At 45.6% G+C, this 18,048-nt stretch overlaps 1 protein-coding gene across 2 annotated transcripts in view; it reads left to right on the top strand.

The window, feature by feature from the left end:
• Window positions 1–18,048, top strand: part of PAMR1 (peptidase domain containing associated with muscle regeneration 1) — a 72,684-nt gene that overhangs the window by 42,230 nt on the left and 12,406 nt on the right. For both annotated transcript variants that reach the window (XM_072791126.1, XM_072791127.1), the window contains exons 5-6: window positions 381–598; window positions 3,022–3,129. In XM_072791126.1, the coding sequence (XP_072647227.1) occupies window positions 381–598; window positions 3,022–3,129 (326 nt within the window). The remainder of the gene's footprint in view (window positions 1–380; window positions 599–3,021; window positions 3,130–18,048) is intronic.

Raw genomic sequence — 18,048 nt, 5'->3', positions numbered from 1 at the left:
CCCATTATAAAGAGAACAGGGGATCTCTTTTATAAAGAGTTGTCAGGGAAACCTTGTTGAGAAGAGAATATTTAAGGTGAGGCCTGAAGATAGGAAGGAACCAGCCATGCTGACTGGGAGGACAAGTGCCCTTGGAAGAGAGGACGCATGTGGTATGCCCTGTTCTGCCTGGACGTGCGCACACACATGCGCACAGCAGACACAACCATGCCCTCTGCTAAAAGAAATTCATCTGACCTCCCATTGTCCAGGACCCTTTTCCTATTGGATCAGGCCAGTGGCACCACTCTTCTGAGACTTGTTCATCCTCTGGCCTTGAAGTGGGTCTCAGGATGGACCAGGGCTCACCTGTTTCCTGTTGTCACCCTCTCTACCCACAGGTTTGTCATGTTAAGCCTGGAGTTTGACTACATGTGCCAGTATGACTATGTTGAGGTCCGTGACGGGGACAGTAGCAACGGCCAGATCATCAAACGTTTTTGTGGCAATGAGCGGCCAGCTCCCATCCGGAGCACAGACTCTTCACTCCACATCCTCTTCCATTCAGATGGCTCCAAGAATTTCGATGGCTTCCATGCCATATTTGAGGAGATCACAGGTAAAGGCCACAGAGATAAATGTAGCGTTTTATGGCTGTGTTCCAGACAAACATCTCCTTTCTGAGCAGCACCCCCTTCTCTCTGCACAGCCTTATTAAAACCCAGTGTGCTGGGTTCTTGGAAGCAACCTACACTCTGAGAAGGAAGAAATAAATGGCAAGATATATTTCAGAAATGTTCACCAGAAGCTTAGCTAGTTATTATGGGTGCCCTTGTATAGACGCTGGAGCAGGGGAGGCCAGGTAGTTTGTCCGAGGTCACAAAGTAGTCGGCTCTACGGCTCACACTAGGAAACCTCTCATAGCTAAGCGCATGGGCTTTGGAGCCCTGGTAGATTAAGCTGTATGACCTGGGGTAAGTTCTACTTCTCTGGGCCTCAGTTTCCTAATCTGTGAATAAAGAAAAAGCATAAGTCCTGCTCCATTAAGGAGGTTCTGGGAGATGAAACAGGTGAAGAGCTTAGTATGGTGTCTGGTACATAGGACATACTTAGTAGCTGCCCAATGGCAGGTGTGCCCTGAGCCTCCATCTGTCATCTGCAAAATAGGCATTAAAAGTGTTTCATTCAGTGGTAAATGCGACTTGCTTGTGAGTAACTCCAAGCCTGACTTGAACTCCCACCCTGTTCATATCAGGAAGTAGGATTTGACCAAAATGAGCCAAACACACAATCCTAGGGAAGGACCCTCGGCTCTCACTGTTCTGAGATTGGATCTCACTGTATCCAGCTCTACAAACCAAGCTCAGAAGTTCTGTTTTTTTTTTTTTTTAAATACCCAAGTAGGCATTGTAGTGGCATTTTGATTGCTACGTCTTCTCATGGAAGGTATGACACAGAAGTCTCAGGAAAAACGGTAGTGGCAGTGGGGTCATCCTTCTGTAGCCTTGTCCTTTCAGCAGGATGGGCGGACAGCCCCCACCTGCTTGTCTCCATGTGAGCTCTCGCCGTTGCTTCTCATCTGTTCTACTGCCTTCCGAGGATGTCCCCTGTGGAGCTGTGCAGGCCTGGGGCTTCTGGAGGCTGTGTCGCTGTGGTGTGCTGTGTTGTGGTGTGGCATGGTTAGCCTGTGGCTGATCCCTGCCCTTGGTAATATATGGCCAGCCAAGACTGGGTAGGGTTACACTTGAGACACGTGTGTGGGTATTTGCAGCAGTCAGCAGGGCTGGCTGTCAGGGGAGCCAGGAAGAAGCAGCAGTGGCTCACCAGCCTATGACCCTGTGACTGGGGGGAGGGTCAGAAGGGTCTCTTTCTGCCCTAAACTGGGCTCCTTAACACTTCAGGAGTGTTTGGGGGAGCTTTGGGAAATGCCCGTCTGAGTTGTCAGGTAGACAGTACCACTCCCAGTTCCTCAGACACCCTGTCTGTGTGCTTGTGCTCAGGTTTTTCCCTCTGGCTAAGGTCACCTCCTCCACCTTGCACATCAAATCCCAACCCTCAGGGTTTGTATCCCATTTGTCGTCCTCTGCTAAACCTTTTCTCTTGTTCCATCGGGTTGTGATTTTGCCCCAGTTTGAGCATCTTATAACACTTTTCCCTTTCCTGACACTAAATGAATTACACCTCAGGTGATAGTCATTGTATTTTTCTCATCAGAAATCTCTGGTTTGGGAAGCAGGGTGTCCCACTCCGGTGCCTCACACAGGGCGAGCACCCAATACGGGCTTGTGGAACTGGGCCCAGCAGTATATTTCCAGTTGGCAAATGGAGGTAGGGTTAGGGGTTAGCACGCAGACCACTGTTTCCCGAAGTGTTCTCTGTAGGAAATAGTCCTCTGCAAAATGCAGGTTCTGAGGTCAGATTAGCTTGGGGAAGGCCAGACGTTATGTCATTCTGAGGAATTTGCGGTGCACATTAGGTCGTGAAACATTCTGAGAAGTTCTGCAGTAAAGAAATCTGATTAATTATCATTTAATACCAGTAGTGCTTCCCCATCATATTTGAACCCACAACCTTTCTTAATTGAACACATCAATAGCTCGAGGGCCTAATGTTTATAAAATGCATGTTAGGAAATTCTCAAGCTCATTTTCAAAGGTGTCATGAAGATCTTCCAGTTCCTTTCCCCCAGTACCCAGGATACTTTCTTGAAAAAAGATGATCTAAAGCTCCCAGAGGCTGCCTTTCTCCCCTGGAGTCCCTCTGGGAGGGGTAAAGGCATGCTTCTACTCTAATTATGTGGTGTACTTATTTGTGTTGGCTTTAGGTTTTTCAGACCATAGGAACATACTTCTGGGGCCTTCAAAACTCTCAAACAATATCAGATAAATACCTGTTTTAAGGATTCTCAAACAATGGCAATATGAATCCAATAAAAGAGATAAAAGTAAAGAAGCAAGTGAAAGACTCTGGTCAAGGCTCCAGGCTTGAGGAGATTGACTCGCTGTACGGTGACACTGAGGGAAATTGCCTTTTCTCTTACAGCATGTTCCTCTTCTCCCTGTTTCCATGATGGCACTTGCCTCCTTGACAAAACTGGATCCTACAAATGTGCCTGCCTGGCAGGCTACACTGGGCAGCACTGTGAAAATCGTGAGTATGCCTCTGGAGTGGGAGTTAAGGTGTCACGTGGGGCTGACGTGGAGAGGGCTCTGGGAACTTGAAGAATGTTGTTTCTTGCTATTTAGGACAGTCTGTCCAGGGTGGCATGTAGTGTGGTTCTCTTGGCTGGGCAGCCTCTGTCCAGGGTGGCATGAGTGGTTCTCTTGGCTGGGCAGCCTCTGACTCAGGATATTGGCAACCACCCAGGTCTTCCCATTGACATTTCAAGACCTTACCTGCTGCATATTCCCCTCAAAAAGATATGCCTTTGATGGCCTCAAATAATAATCAGAGCTCAAAAACATGGAAGAAGGGCCAAGAGTAGAAAGCCACTATCATAAAGTCTTGTGTGGCCCTCAGTCTGAACTCCCTGTGCATTGTAAGATCTGAATTTTGGGCTTCTTCCCCAGGGTAGCATTCATAGACTCCAGGATGTTGTTGCATGATCTGAAACCAGTAGCATAGAGGAACTCAACACTGTGACCAGAAGTCATTTATCTAGGGTCGCTGGTAACCAAGGCTTGTGTGTGACGTGTGTCTTAACAGAAGTTTGAGCCCTAAAACAGGTGTCATGACCTGTAACTATCAGCGTGGAATGAGAAGGGCAGAAGAATGAGAAGATTCAGGATTTGGGGGAAAGTGAAGAACAGATAATAGCCTGAGTAGGGTTTCCCCCCAGTGGATCCTGAGTGGTGAGTGTGGGTGCAGGTGGTGTATCAGGACATGCTCCCAGAGAAGCTGGCAAGGGAGTGGGGAAGCTAGGCTGGGAAGGGAGGGAAGCCAAGCAAAGGTGTGATTTCAGGCAAGATCCAGCCTCAGTGGAATCTGGCATATAAATTACTTCTCTGAGTGTGTCCTGGCTTTATAGCAAGGCAGCTGGATTTTCACCGGCCCACTGCAACCAGCCAGTGGCCAAGGGCTGCCCTGGGCCAGTAGGAGAACATGCCTGACTTTCTATGCATGTGAGCCTAGTGGTTCCAGTAGCCCTTGAATTGACAAAGAGATCTCAGGTGCAGGCCATTGGAAGCAAAACAGTATAGACTGGGGGATGGGGAAGGCAAGGAGCCCAAAGTAGTGAAAAGGCGTCTGAGCACAGATCACCAATAGTGTATGCTACAACTACTTGTAACTAGTGTGCACAGGTACTTTGGGGTCATCCTATGAGGGGCCCTGGTCTGATAGCATTCATTAAAATTTGTACACTTGTCAATATTTACATGAGCTTTCCTTGCTAATAAGGCAGACGGAAGCCACGGTGTCAGCAGTGTGTCCTTGAGTGTGTCATTGCACTCCGCTGAAAGCATCACTTGCTGTGGCTTGGCGCTGCTGACCTGAGCATGGTTTTGCTGGGTGCTTAGAAAAACGTCTTCTGCTTTATGGTTCCTGCCTCCTTTGAACCTGCTATGTTGTGTGCAAGGCAGAGAGGAGAACTGTAGCTTTCTCTTTGTTTTAAAAATGCACGTATAGAGTGAATCTGGAATCTTGACAATGGCAAATCCTGAGTATTACCCTTTAAATTCAGAGGGAGGAAAAAAAAAAGAAGGCTTAATTTCTTGATAAATTAATTACACAATAACTAGAGATTTTTAAAAACTAGCTGGAATTGGAGAGAAGTGAAATATTGCTAAATAAGGCATAAAGCTTTAAGAAGCTGGGTCAAATGAGGGCAGGGGTGGGGTGGAGGGAGAGAGAAATTGATCAAAAGTTGTGACTAAAATATGTATGAGTTGCTTATGAGCCAAACATTGTTGTTTCAGCATTGTCATTCCATCCAGAAAACAGAACAAAACAAAACAAATACATATAATGAAAAAGAATGTAAAATATGTCATCATGAACTGATTCATAACTTGAGTCACGAACTGTCTTAAATTCACTCTGGTCTCAAAACAGCATAGATGGACAGGAGCGTTCCTCTTAGCCACTTTTTAAGATGTCATGTGAAACCAAAATTCCCTTAGTATCTTGTAGTTGTAACTAGGTGAAGGTATTGGTGGTGGATATCTGATACATCATTTGCTGGCAATCATGTGGGGTACCACTCATTTTATTATTTTTTTAGAAGATTTAGATTTGGTTTTCCTTCTAGGAAATTCAGCAGGAGTTCCAACTAACTCAATGAGGGAAGCATCACAAAAATTGGCTGTGGCAGTTTACCTTGTAATTTCTGAACAAACCTTAGTGGTTTCCTAGAGTTACATTAGCTAGAAAAACATAAAGAGGGAAAAAAAAAAAGTTTTGCTTCATTGTTTTCCTCATGAGTATACTACTGAACTGGAAAAATATCCCTGGAGGAAACTGCTTCAAAATGAACAAGAAACTCAAGCATTCTGGGATAATCTAAACTCTGAAATGCCCAAATTGGACTAGGCATTTGTTTTACAAAATAGCTTTAAAAGCACCAAATCAAATATTAATGAGAATCCCATCTTTTATTTATGTAGGACCAAATCTGATGAGGGGAGACCACTTCATAGATGCTACTTTAATGGTCTGCCCTCCTGAAGTCTTTGTGAGAAGGTGGATGTTCCTTTTAGCAGATAAAGGATTTGAAGCAGAGAGCGCAAGGCACTGGTCCCCAGCAACTTCAAAACTCCAGGCTAGAATTCCGCATTTCCTTTAGTTCACAGTTTCCCAGGCACGATTCTCACCAGATGAACAATAGATAAGCTCTGGTCATGTCATCGTGTCCCATTATCTAGTCCCCTCAAAGGACTTTCCTTCCCAGGTAAGCTCTGCCTGTTGCTCTTTTTCAAAGAGAATCCTGATTCACTGTCTCTTGATATAAGCTGTTGTCATCCGTTTCTGTGTATATATTTAAGAATATGAGTGGGACTAGAATAGAAATAGATTTTCTCCTACTTACTAAAGAAATATATACTTGTAAAAATAATCAAATAGCCCAGCGGTATATAAAATAGAAAGAAAACATTATTTTCCCTGACCCATCCTCTGTCCCGGTGGAACCACTGTTAACGTGGTCCTTCTAGACTTTTTTCTATGATGTGGGAACCTAAGTTGTTGATAAATTAATATTTTAAACCAGTGATCCTCAGTCGGAGGTGGTTTCGGCCCCCATTCCCATCCTCAGGGGCCTTTGGCAACATCTAGAAACACTATTAATTGTCATAATTGCAGGGGGGAGGCCACAGATGCTGCTAAATATCCTGCAGTGCGCCAGCCCAACCCAGACCAGAGAGTTATCTGGCCCAAGTGTCAATCGTGCCAAAGTTAAGAAACCCATTTCAAACAAAAAGAGATTGAGGGATATGTGCAATTTTTCAACTTATTGTTTTCATTGCCTGTATCATGGACACTTTTTCCAGGCCAGTCCATGTTGACCTACCACATAAAAACAAATGATTTTCTGAGTATTCCCTTGTAGGGATGTATATACCATCATTTATTCATCTAATCCCTTCAGATGGACTTGATACCATACTTAATTAATTGTTATAAGGAAAGCAGCAATGAATATCCTACACTAATTTCTTGGTTCATACATAGAGGTATTTTTGTAAGAGAAATCCCTAGATGTTGAACTGTTAGCTCAAAGGGGACACAGATTTAAACTTTTGAGAGGTATTGCCGAAATGGTCCCTAAAAGGTTTCACCAGTTTACAAGACGAGGTCTTATAAATATCAGTCCTCAAAATAAGAATTAGAACTCACAGGGACGCCCGGGGGGCACAGGGGTTGAGTGTCTGCCTTTGGCTCAGGGTGTGATCCTAGGGTCCTGGGATCGAGTCCTACATTGGGCTCCCTGTGGGGAGCCTGCTTGTCCCTCTGCCTGTGTCTCTGCCTCTTTCTGTGTGTGTTTTGAATGAATGAATGAATGAATAAAAATAAATAAATAAATAAAATAAAGAATTAGAACCCACATTTGAGAGACTAAGGTCTGTTCTTGTCTAGTTGAAAATGAATTTCTTTCCTTTTTTTTAAAGATTTTATTTATTTATTTGAGAGAGATAGGGAGAAAGAAGGAGAGAGAGCAGAAGCAGGGGGAACAGTAAGAGAGGGAGAAGCAGGGAGCCCGACGCAGGTCTCGATCCCAGGACCCCAGGATCATGACCTGAGCCAAAGGCGTACGCTTCACCCACTGAGACATCCAGGTGCCCTGAAAATGGATTTATTTTTGGAGGAAGATGAATGGGTGTGAGGGAAGGCCTCACGCCAGACTTCAGGGTAGTAGCAGAGAAAGAGGAAGAAAGAGTGGGTGCAGGTTGGGCTCGTTCAGTGGTCCAGAGGCTGCGAGAGCCTCGGTGCCCTGCGCGGCCCTGCTGCCCCAGGTCTGCTTCCCAAGGAGGAGCTGTGGCCCCTGCTCCCAGGTCACCTCCTCCGGGAGCAAACCCCGGGGTGCGGCCCCCTCCTTGACTCTGGGGCCACGCTAGCTTCCTGCCAGCACCCTCAGTGACCGCAACCTCTCTGGGTGTAAGGAACCAGGGTCCCCCCAACCCCCTTTCTTCCCTGTGAAGTTTCCTGTTTCTTTGTATGAAGCACAAGGACAAACATCAGTTCTTGCGTCAATGGTGGGAATCCTGTTTGGTGGAAGTGGAGAGCGAGGGACTGAGTGCCCCGTTCCAGTTTCCACGTCGCCTTTGTTCCTCTGGCCCCGTTGCCGATGCCGGGCTCTCCCCCGCATCCTAATGAAGGGCCGGAGACGGGCTGAGTCGCGGGGCACAATGCTCACACTGCAGGCCCCGACGCGCTTTGAACAAAACAAGTCGGCTTCCACCAATTAGAGAACACTGGGGAACCCGGATTCGTGTGGGGTTTGGAGCGTCGGGAGCTTTCCCACTTGCCTGGCCCAAGGACTGGGAAGAAAGAGCCCCAGATGAGAGGCACACTTTATGCTGTAGCTTCAAAGGGGCAATCGTGTTTCTCATCAGAATAAGTGATGAGGAACATTGGGGTTTTCATGGAAACGGTGACACTGATGCAGCGGGAATGTGCTGGGGCCACCCCCGGGGCATGGTCACCCCTGGGCTGTGGTGGGAGGCGTGCACATTGCCCTGAGGTCTCTCAGGGGAGGCATTGTAAACACGGAGTTGGTTCCTGGCTTTACGCTGTTCCAAGGGCTAGTCTTAGCCTTAATTGATGGAAGACAGGGGCACCTTTGTCCATAGTGAGATGGTACATCCTGGGGTGAAGAGCTTGGGCTCCATGGGCAGAAAGACCTTGATTTGACTCTTAGCCTGCCACCTGCCAGCCAGATGATCTTGAACCGCTCGTTTAACGCCAAGGAGCCTCAGTTTCCCCATTTACAAAGTTCAGAAAGATAATATCACGTATTTCTCAGAGTGTTTGTGGGGATGGAATGAAACAATTTACAGAAGGCACTGAGTTGAGTCATAGGAACAGTTATTGGTAAAAACAATTTTTTTTGAAGATTTTATTTATTTGAGAGAAAGAGAGCAAGAAAGCAAGAGAAAGAGCATGAGTAGGGTAAGGGACAGTGGGAGAAGCAGACTCCCCACTGAGCAGGGAGCCCGATGCAGGACTCGATCCCAGGACTCCAGGATCATGACCTGAGTTGAAGGTAGATGGTTAATTGACAGCCACCCAAGTGCCCCTGTGGATATTTTTTGTTTTGTTTTTGGGGTTTTGTTTTGAGTATAGTTTACACACAATGTCACGTTAGTTTAAGGTGTAAGACACAGTGATTCCCTTTCTCTATAGGCTGTGCCAGGCTCACCACCACTGGGCACCATCTGCCACCGTACAACGCTTTATGGTAGCATCGACTATATTCCCTATGCTGTGCCTTTTATCCCTTTGACTTATCCATTCCATCACTGGAAGCCTGCATTTCCCAGGCCACCATCCCCCACCCCCTTCCTTCTGGCAACCATTGATTGCTTCTTTGTAGTTCTACGTCTGATTCTGCTTTTGGTTTATTCATTTGTTTTGTTTTTTAGATTCCACGTATGAGTGAAATCATATGGCATTTGTCTTTCTCAGTCTTATTTCACTTCGCGTAATACTCTCCTTTGTATTCCCCATCCCACTCCCCATTATGGCCATTTAAACGTTTGGCAGAAAGTAGGGGATTTTCCAGATAAGGGATTAGAGGAACAGCACCATTGTCTACAAACTAGATGATTATGACACACCTTTCTTGGGGTTGCAGTGTTTAGGAAAATTTTCCCCTCGACTTTCTAAGCCTCTTCTGTGAACTGCTTTTTCCAAATCGTTGCCGGATACTAAGTATTGCCACCACTGCACTTGCGTACAGCCAAGAAGGATCTGGTTTGAACAGGGCAAGTAGACACTGCCAATGTCATTGTCACAGAGGCATCCTAGATCCCAGGAGAAGACACCCACATTGGGTGTGGTGGATGGGGAGCCTTTGTAAGCAGGGCATCCCCAGGAGGAGGCTGTGAGAAATGATGAATGGAGTTATGCCTCCCTTTTTCTCACATGGTTTTTCAGAAGTCACTCATTTCACATGAGGTGGACTCGTACTCGGCTTGAGATGGCATGAGAGGTAGAGGGACAATTCCATGGAAGAGTCCTGGGGAATCCATGGTTGTTACCCACAAGTACTTAAGAGCCCAGAGCCTTCAGAAATTGGAAGGAACCCCAAAGACCATCAGCTAGTGAGCCTCTAACTTCTCATACATCCCCTTACACCTGAGCTTCCCTAACATGGAAATGAGTCTCTGACGTCCTTCTTGGTGTATTTTAGAGGGATGCCATCCCATTTAGATTATAAGATCGGAAAAGCAAAAGCTATTACCAAACACAGCAGAAGCTCCCTTGATGTAGTTATCAAGGTGTTTGTTTTATAATTCAGGGGAGAAGGTTCCTTTTCACGTGGACCATTCCTTGTTGGGTGGACCTGAGTCTACGTGGATGAAGTAACATTTTAGCATTAGCCCTGATGGGCTCCATGGGCATCTGGCCTCTTAACCGAAGCGTGGCTATGCCCCATTCAGGGTAAGGTGCTTGGTGGTTGGAATAGAAGGGGTGCATTTTTCGAGTCAGGAATCCTTTTCATTCTGGACCGCATTCCAGCAGATAACAAGAGGATGGGTGAGGCCACACGGTCAACTTTCCAGCCTGATTACGTCCAAGAGCTCGGGATGGAGCACCCATCAGTGTGGAGAGGGCCAGACCCACCATCGTTTTATTGAGAATTTGCTTCCACTTGCCTGCCCCTGACAGGGCCCTCTTGGCTTTTGCTTTGGCAGATGAGGTCACTGAGGCAGGAACTTAATGCAAGAGGCAGATTTAATTTTGGTTCTGGGTTAAGAGGTAATCCATTAGAGCGAGGATGGGCTGTAGCCATCGAGGGAAGAGGCTAAAGGATGCAAAGAGTGGAAGAATGTGAGAGAAAAGCAGAATTAACTTGTGGTGGGAACAAACATCCCTGCCTTCATGGACTCTGAGGCTGACACCAGCTCGTTGGCAGAAGCTAGGCCCCCCACTTTTCTCTAAAGGCTCCTGCCTTGTGGTACATTCACTATGTGTCCCTCACCCTGCCTCCGAAGACGAAAGCTTCCCTTCTGCAAAATGTAAGACTTTCTCACTGGCATCTAAGTATTGAAAACACAACAGTAGTTTCTAGCTCTGTTCTCAGTATAGGCCAGGCTGTGTGCTCTATGTGACATTGGCTCACTTCATTGTCTCCACGCCCCCACGGGGCAGCTACTGTTATCTCCGCCACTTTACAGATTCATCTAGCCAAACATTTTTGAGTGTCTGGTAGGTACAAGGCACTGGGGAAATAAGACAGGGCTATACAGTTTATTTTTTTCCTTCTATTTGGCAGAACCATAGAACAATTCCAGTCCTAGCCTTTGTCAAGAGTAGAGGAGAACGTCATAGGAGAACTATGCTTGAGGCACCTAATAAAAATATTTCATTTCAGGCCACAGCTTCCTGTAGGAAGGCCTGTAGTGATGGCGATGGTGGTGATCGATGAGCAAGTGGGCAAAGTCTCTTAGGACTCAGATGTGCTCAGCAGCTCACTGTCTTCGTCCCCAAGGCGAAATAGTACAGAATTGCCTTGTTCGGGCCATTTCCATGTTGAGTATTTCTTTTATTTTGAAAAGTTGACTATAAACACTGCTGGGGGGGGGGGGACATTTTCTCCAGTGGTTTAGCATTATTATCCACCTCCCACCTCATCCTCAGCAGCTGACTCAGAAACCTGAGATGTGGGGAAGCCTTGAGATGCCTGTCACCCAGTAGGTCCACTAGGGGGAGGGCAGCTAAGTTTCTACCAGTTACTTAGGTCACTCATTTATTCCACCAAATGAGGATGTGTCTGGTTGATTTTGAACAAAAGTAAAGTGACCAGTACTTTCTGAACATTTTTCAAAGTTGACCTGTCTCTTAGACACAGGCAATGTCAGCTGTCTAAGTAAGTAGGCCATCCAAACACCGGAAAAGTGGTATCCGAAAGACACAGTGTACCAGGGGCCAAGGACAATACTGATTAAGATCAAGTAGCTAATTGTAAGCCTCAGCTTCCAAATTGCTGCCGGATGAATAAATAGCAGTGTGAGCCATCCAAGCATAATTTCGCATGGCTACTGTCTCATTCACACCCGCAGAACGCTGGAAAACATCAGGGGGACAGAATTCTATTGGCTGGAAAGAGATAAAAAGGGTTTGTAGTGGGGATTCCAGTTGGTGTCATTAAGCCTGGTTGGGGAAGACCTTTGTGGAGGTAAAAGATAATTGGTTTGGCCCAAAGAACTGCACTCAAATATAAGCTGAACAGGAGAAATGAAGAAGAGATGAGGGCCCATCCAGTGGTTGTCTCTGGGTGCTGCTTTCATGTTCATTCAGGTTTCCAGAATGAACAAAGCCCCAGTAGGCAAGTTAATGCCTTTTCTAAACAGAACAGAATTTCTGTCAGGAACTGTTTCCTTGATTTTGGTGACAAGTGAGAATGACTGGATACCAAGAGTATGCTAAGAATTGAGACCAACACGCCCTCCATCACCCAGCCCCCAGCACCAGCGAGGTAATGGGGTCATGGATTGTGTTGACTTTGGATCTGTTTTCTTTGCTGTAATTCTCAGTTAATCTTACAGCGCTGGAATTCAGCTCTTAATAAAGACACCAAGTAGTAGCCTGGTTTAGTTTCTTTTTCCTCAGGTGGCCATCTGGCTACCATAAATATTTCATTCACATGCATTTCGGGAAGAGAAGTGTATGCTTTTTGATGTGCAGTTTTGTAAAGGACATCAAACCATTTCTGAAAGCAAGCGGGGTATAAATAATAGTAATCACGAGGAATCAAAATAAGAAGCAGGGCAAGAATGAGTGAAAGAGAACAGTAGCGGGGACGAGAGAGTTCAGTGGAGCTTCGGCGTTGGCGTCCGGCGAAGTGATCAGCCTCGACTGTTTCTGATTCTGAGTTTTCTGGCAGCAAAGGCAAACAGAAAAATGCCTTAGATGCTAGGGCTCTAATTGTAGATGAAGTGAAAGTGAAGACAGGTTCCCTTGGAGACGCAAATATTACCTGTTTTATTGCAACCCTTACTCCTTTTTTTTCTCCTTATCTAAAGATGGGTGCTGGGGAAATGTCTCTCACTTCTGTCTTGTAAATATCAAATTTGATCTATTTTTATACCAAGTATTTCTAAAAACTAGATCTTTCCACCTCCGCCGGGGATAAAAGGTAGCTAGGCTTTATGATGCTTCCCTGGTTACTGTGTATGCTGACCCACTGGCTTCCAACCCCACCCGCCTGCAACTCCGCGCGAGGGTTTTCCTGGGCCCCCAAAGCCCACTGGCTCATCCAGTGAGCAGACTGGAGGTGCTGAGGAATTCGCGTGAATCCCATCATCCTTCAACAAGTGACTGATTGCATTTGGTAGGCAATAGCTCATACCCCTTGCTCCCCGGGCAGGATAGCAGGATAAGTCGGAGGCAGGTTCTGCACTGTCAGAGTTTCTCAATGGCATTGAACCTTGGTTGCCCCCAGGGTAACTTTCTTAAGACCGTGAAGTTCCCTGTTTCACTTCCCCCACACTGCTATTGGTCCTTCCTGGGGCCGCTCGAATCTCTGTCTCACAGCCTGCTTCTGGGGGGAACTCAGCTTGAGGCACCTAATAAAAATATTTCATTGAGAGGCCAACTTAATAGGGGGCTGGAGTTCAGGTCAGCTAGATCAGCATTTGGTTATTTCTTTAAAATACTAGGTAAGCCTTTGATAATGCTGAGTAATGAATTTCAGGATTGCATTGTCTGAAGGATGCTCAAAATATGGCTGTTTTGTTGATTTTAAAGGATCCAGTGTTAGACCCAAGAATTGATCTATTTCTCTCATGAGCACTCTCTCTGTTTCTCTCTCTCTCTTTCACATTCACACACACAACACAAACACACACACAAGTGTGTGTGCATAAGAACCAGCTCAGCTCTTTATTGGGTGGGATGATGGAAGTGACTGGAGACTCACTCCAGTGGTGTTTGTGGAGAGAGCCTATAATATTTCCCAAAAGGCTTGGAATCTTCTGAAGGATTTGAGCAAGCTCTGCCGCCTAGCATTTTTCACACGGAAGTTAGAAAGTGAGTGGTCCCAACCTAAGGAAATATCACCAGGTTTTCACTAATTGTCTCACCTTTCTTAATTGTGCCCTTGATCGGCTGGCCATATGGCATTAACTGCAACATGTGCCCTGGTTAAAGTACCCCAGAGAGAACACTAATGTGACAAGACATCCCAACAAATCCCCACTAGTTATTCTTAGCAGAAGTATCTAGATTAGTACCTAGTTCCATTTCACTAGGTTCCCCCCTCCAGATGAGCACGTATCCTCTCATCTACCACCGTTGGGTGGTATCGACCCAGTTCAATCAGCTGTGCCTGATGAGGTCTTTGCTGCATCTCAGGTCACAGTCGGCTGCTGGGGTTGGCTAGTGTGTGCTGAGACCCCACTCCCCATTCACATTATTCATTCAAGGCTCCCATGACTACCTTTGCTCTTATTCCTTGATTAGGGTCCTAGGTTCTGATGTAATTTTAGAAACAAAGTTAAGAAAAGGCACTCGTCACTTAGGATGAATTAGTGCTAATAAAAAAAAATACATAACAGTATGTATAGTGTATACATACACTCCTCTGAATATTTTGTTTGGTAAAAATCTGACCTGGGGCGTAGGTACTTGGAAGGAAGTCCCCAAACTATTTTTCTTTAGAAAAGTGCTTTAGCAAGGCTGCAGAGAGCCTTGAGGTATCTCAAGGACTTTAGTACAATAAGCCTTAACTGATATCGCTTCTATTTCTGGTTTAAATAAAAACATTGCTATGTTAAAGATGCAGGAAAACATCCTCCAGTGCCTTATTCTGTTGGGCACAGAGGAAATAGTCATTCAGTATATGGTGCAAGAAAATCAGTCCATGTTGGGACGCCAGGGTGGGTCAGCGGTTGAGCATCTCCCTTCAGCTCAGGGCATAATCCTGGGGTCCTGGGATCGAGTCCCACATCGGGCTCCCCACAGGGAGCCTGCTTCTCCCTCTGCTTGTGCCTCTGCCTCTCTCTGTCTGTGTCTCTTATGAATAAATAACTAAAATCTTAAAAAAAAAAAAAAAAGAAAGAAAATCAGGCCATGAAATCCATAGTGCACAGCACTCCCCTAGTCTTTCTCTACAGAGAGGCATGCTGGACTTCCAAAAAGCAAAGCAGTGATTAGATTCCCTACCTCCTAGGGGCTTTTTATAGATCTTGTCTTTGAATTTGAACTTACTCCTTTGAGACCAAAGCAAAAGGAAAAGACAGATATTCATGGGTGTTTGGTGTATCATATTGAAATTCTACATTTATTCATAAAAAATATTTTTATGAGCAAGGATGTACTGGTAGATAGTAATGTGATGGAAGAAGAGGTCTGTTTTCTTGCCATACCTGGGATATGCCCCCTCCCGAGTTTTGTGATTATTAAGGGGATGGAGAGGTGAGTCCACTTCCTAAGTTAGGGATGAGGGGTGTGGACTTCCTTTTGTCAATGTTCAATATTATTGACTGACCAGAGGACACAAAAAAAAGTGTTATTTGTGTGCACTGAAGAACCACTTGTCCTAAAAATGTCTCCACATTATCTTGACATGCTCTTTGATGTCTCCATCGTCATGTCCATTTCTTATAGACCTGCTGGACCTGGTCACCTCAGCTACCTTCTATCCAGTATGACTCTTAGTGTACCAATCAGGGGAGAGAGAGATATGACTTTATTTGCTTTAAGTCAGCTTAAATCCAAGTCTAAAAGACCCATAATTCAGACTTGTGAGAAGTTCAGTCTGTCATTGTTTGGGCCTCCTCTGCTCCTTGGGTTGTAACATGGTTGTTGGCTTTACACAGACAGCACTAAATCCTCACATGGTGGATTTAGCTTGGAGAAGCCCGTTGTCTCAGAGCACCTGATCCTTTAAGGTAAAATAGCTCTTCTGGTGTGGGGCTGACCTGCAACCAGAGAATCTATGGAGGCCCATCTGATGAGATCCGGCCTCTCTAGATGCCCCATCAGTCATCCTCCCCAAGATCTCCCAGGAGCTGAAAGGCATACAGAGCTTCATGCCCAGGGCTGAGATGACCACCCCTCTGGTGTCTTGTAACCTCCCAGGATTGTCTCCTGGGACATGAGGGGCCCTGAGTCCCAGGGCTAAGAAAATAGAGCTGTCCTTGGTTAGTTTCCCCCTCAAAGCAGTCATTGAGCCAAGCATTTGGGCCCAATTAATTTATTAAAGGGGATACTCCCAAGATCAACCAGTAAGAGAGTTGGGGAAACAAGATGGGAGAGAGGAGGAAACCAAGCAAGGGTGATATCCACTGAACTCCCAGACTCAGCCGGACCCTGTAGTGTGCTGGGGAGTGTACATGATGCCTTGAGGAAGAGGAGTTGAGCTTTTGTATTTACACACCTCGCAGCCATTGTCTATAGGCAACCTTGGGGTTGGCACAAGGGGACAAATATCTTCATGTGGGCAAGATGGTGCCCATGTCCCAGGGCAGTCTTCTAAAGGTGGAAGGTGGCAACTCTCGGCAGTAAAGCACACATGTAGAAGTTGGGCTGGTCAAAGGATATGAGGGGACCTGGGTGGGGTGCCAGTAGCATTCACTGCAAGAGCTATCTCAAAGCCATCATAGGTACTTTGGTAAGGAGGCATCACGGTGAACAACTCAGACTATTGCCTTGAGAATAAAGAAGATGAGGCTAGAGAGTCTTTCTTTAAATGTTTATCTGAAACAGAAATGCACCCCAAGTGCTGTTTTTGTTCATGAAAGGCATGTCAGGGCATGCTAAACTTAATGTGTTCATGCCCCCCGGCTGGGTCCCAAAAGTAACAGGGCAATGTGCTAGTTATTATCAATCAGGGAATATTGTACTTAGCAAAACAGGAGCCTGATGCTTCTGCAGGCCAGGGATGCAGATGTTTTACATTCTCATTTGGCTCTGTGTGAAAACATCCATCCCATTGAGGAGAAAAGGAAGCACAGAGCCCTTTAAAAATCAAATCAAATAAAAAAGGATCAAGGATCTGTTCAATCAGGAGATTCAAAGGATTGTAAAAAGAGAACCCATAGGGGACATAAAGAGATCGTTTTTGAAATGTAATCCTGGGGAGGTGCTCTGATGAGATGCAAATGGTCTGTGGACCCAACAGGTAGATGTCTAAACTGGGAGAGAGAGATGGGTGGAGGTAGTCTTAGAATCCTCTTCAAAAGCATCCTTGGAGAGTGTTCACCATTGGAAAGTACAGGAAATAAGTGAGAGGGAAGAGGGAATGATGCCCAGTAGATGTTTGACACAAGACTACAATTTAAGGCTCATTTCGCAGGATTAAAAGAGATGAGTGTACAGAGACCATGGCTGATACCCAGAAGTCTGAGTCAACACACTGAACCCAGGGCTGGAAGCCCATCATGCACAGACATTACCAAGAGGCCAGAAAGTAGAGTGAATATTGCTTTATAGTCAAATAGACCCAGTAATAGGCCTTTAGATTTCCTGTGGGGTTTTCTTTAAGGTCTGTGAATTTGGGGAGTTGATATTTTTTAAAGGTTTATATAATTTTATTTTAGATAGAGGATGTGAGTGGGGGGAGGGGAGCAGAGAGAGAGGGAGGGAGGGAGGGAGAGAAGTCCTCAAGCAGACTCAGTGCTGAAAGGGGAGCCCAATCCAGGGCTCCATCCCTAGATGGCTCCAAGGCTCCAGGCTCCAAGGCTCCAAGGCTCCAGGCTCTCATGACCTGAGATCATGACCTGAGCCGAAATCAAGAGTCGGACACCTAACACCAAGCCTCCCAGGCACCCTGAGGCATTGACTTTTAAAAGAAGTTGGGTGCTTTGTAAATAAAGGCAAAAGGTGGAAAAGGAGGCAACGTGTTATGTAAATTGTTCCTCAAAACCAGCCTAGCCAGATAAGTGTTATTATCCTGTTTTACAGACCAGAGAAGCAAGGTTTGGAGAATTATATAATTTTCCCACGCTCTAGTTCTTTAAGTGGAAGAATGAATAAATTGAACCCTTTTATCCCTTCCATCTACTAACAAATATTTATTGAGGACCTGCTGTGTACTTACTTTGGATACTGGGGAACCAAATAATTATTTAAACCTTAGCTGCCTGATTCTGGAGACCATTCTTTTCCCCCCCTAGAGTCTGGTAACAAAGCTCATTTAAATCTGAGCTCCAGGGAAGCTGGATTACTCTATGATTATGCGAGATGGTAATGAGATTTACACGGAGTGTAGAGTATGGGAACCATAAAACAATGCATGACAGACTGAATGCTCGGTTTATAGGCTGAGCAGGGAGGACCCAAACCATTTGCCTGCTACTTTAAAAAATGAAAATAACAAACAACCAAAAAATAATAAACAACAAAATTTTATGGTTATATGTTCTGATGATCAAACATAGGGAAAAAGTATAAAGAAGCAAAAATCAT

This window comes from Canis lupus, chromosome 21 (assembly GCF_048164855.1).
Source record: "Canis lupus baileyi chromosome 21, mCanLup2.hap1, whole genome shotgun sequence".
Taxonomy (NCBI): Eukaryota; Metazoa; Chordata; class Mammalia; order Carnivora; family Canidae; genus Canis; species Canis lupus.
This window is presented reverse-complemented; position numbering and strand designations above follow the sequence as displayed.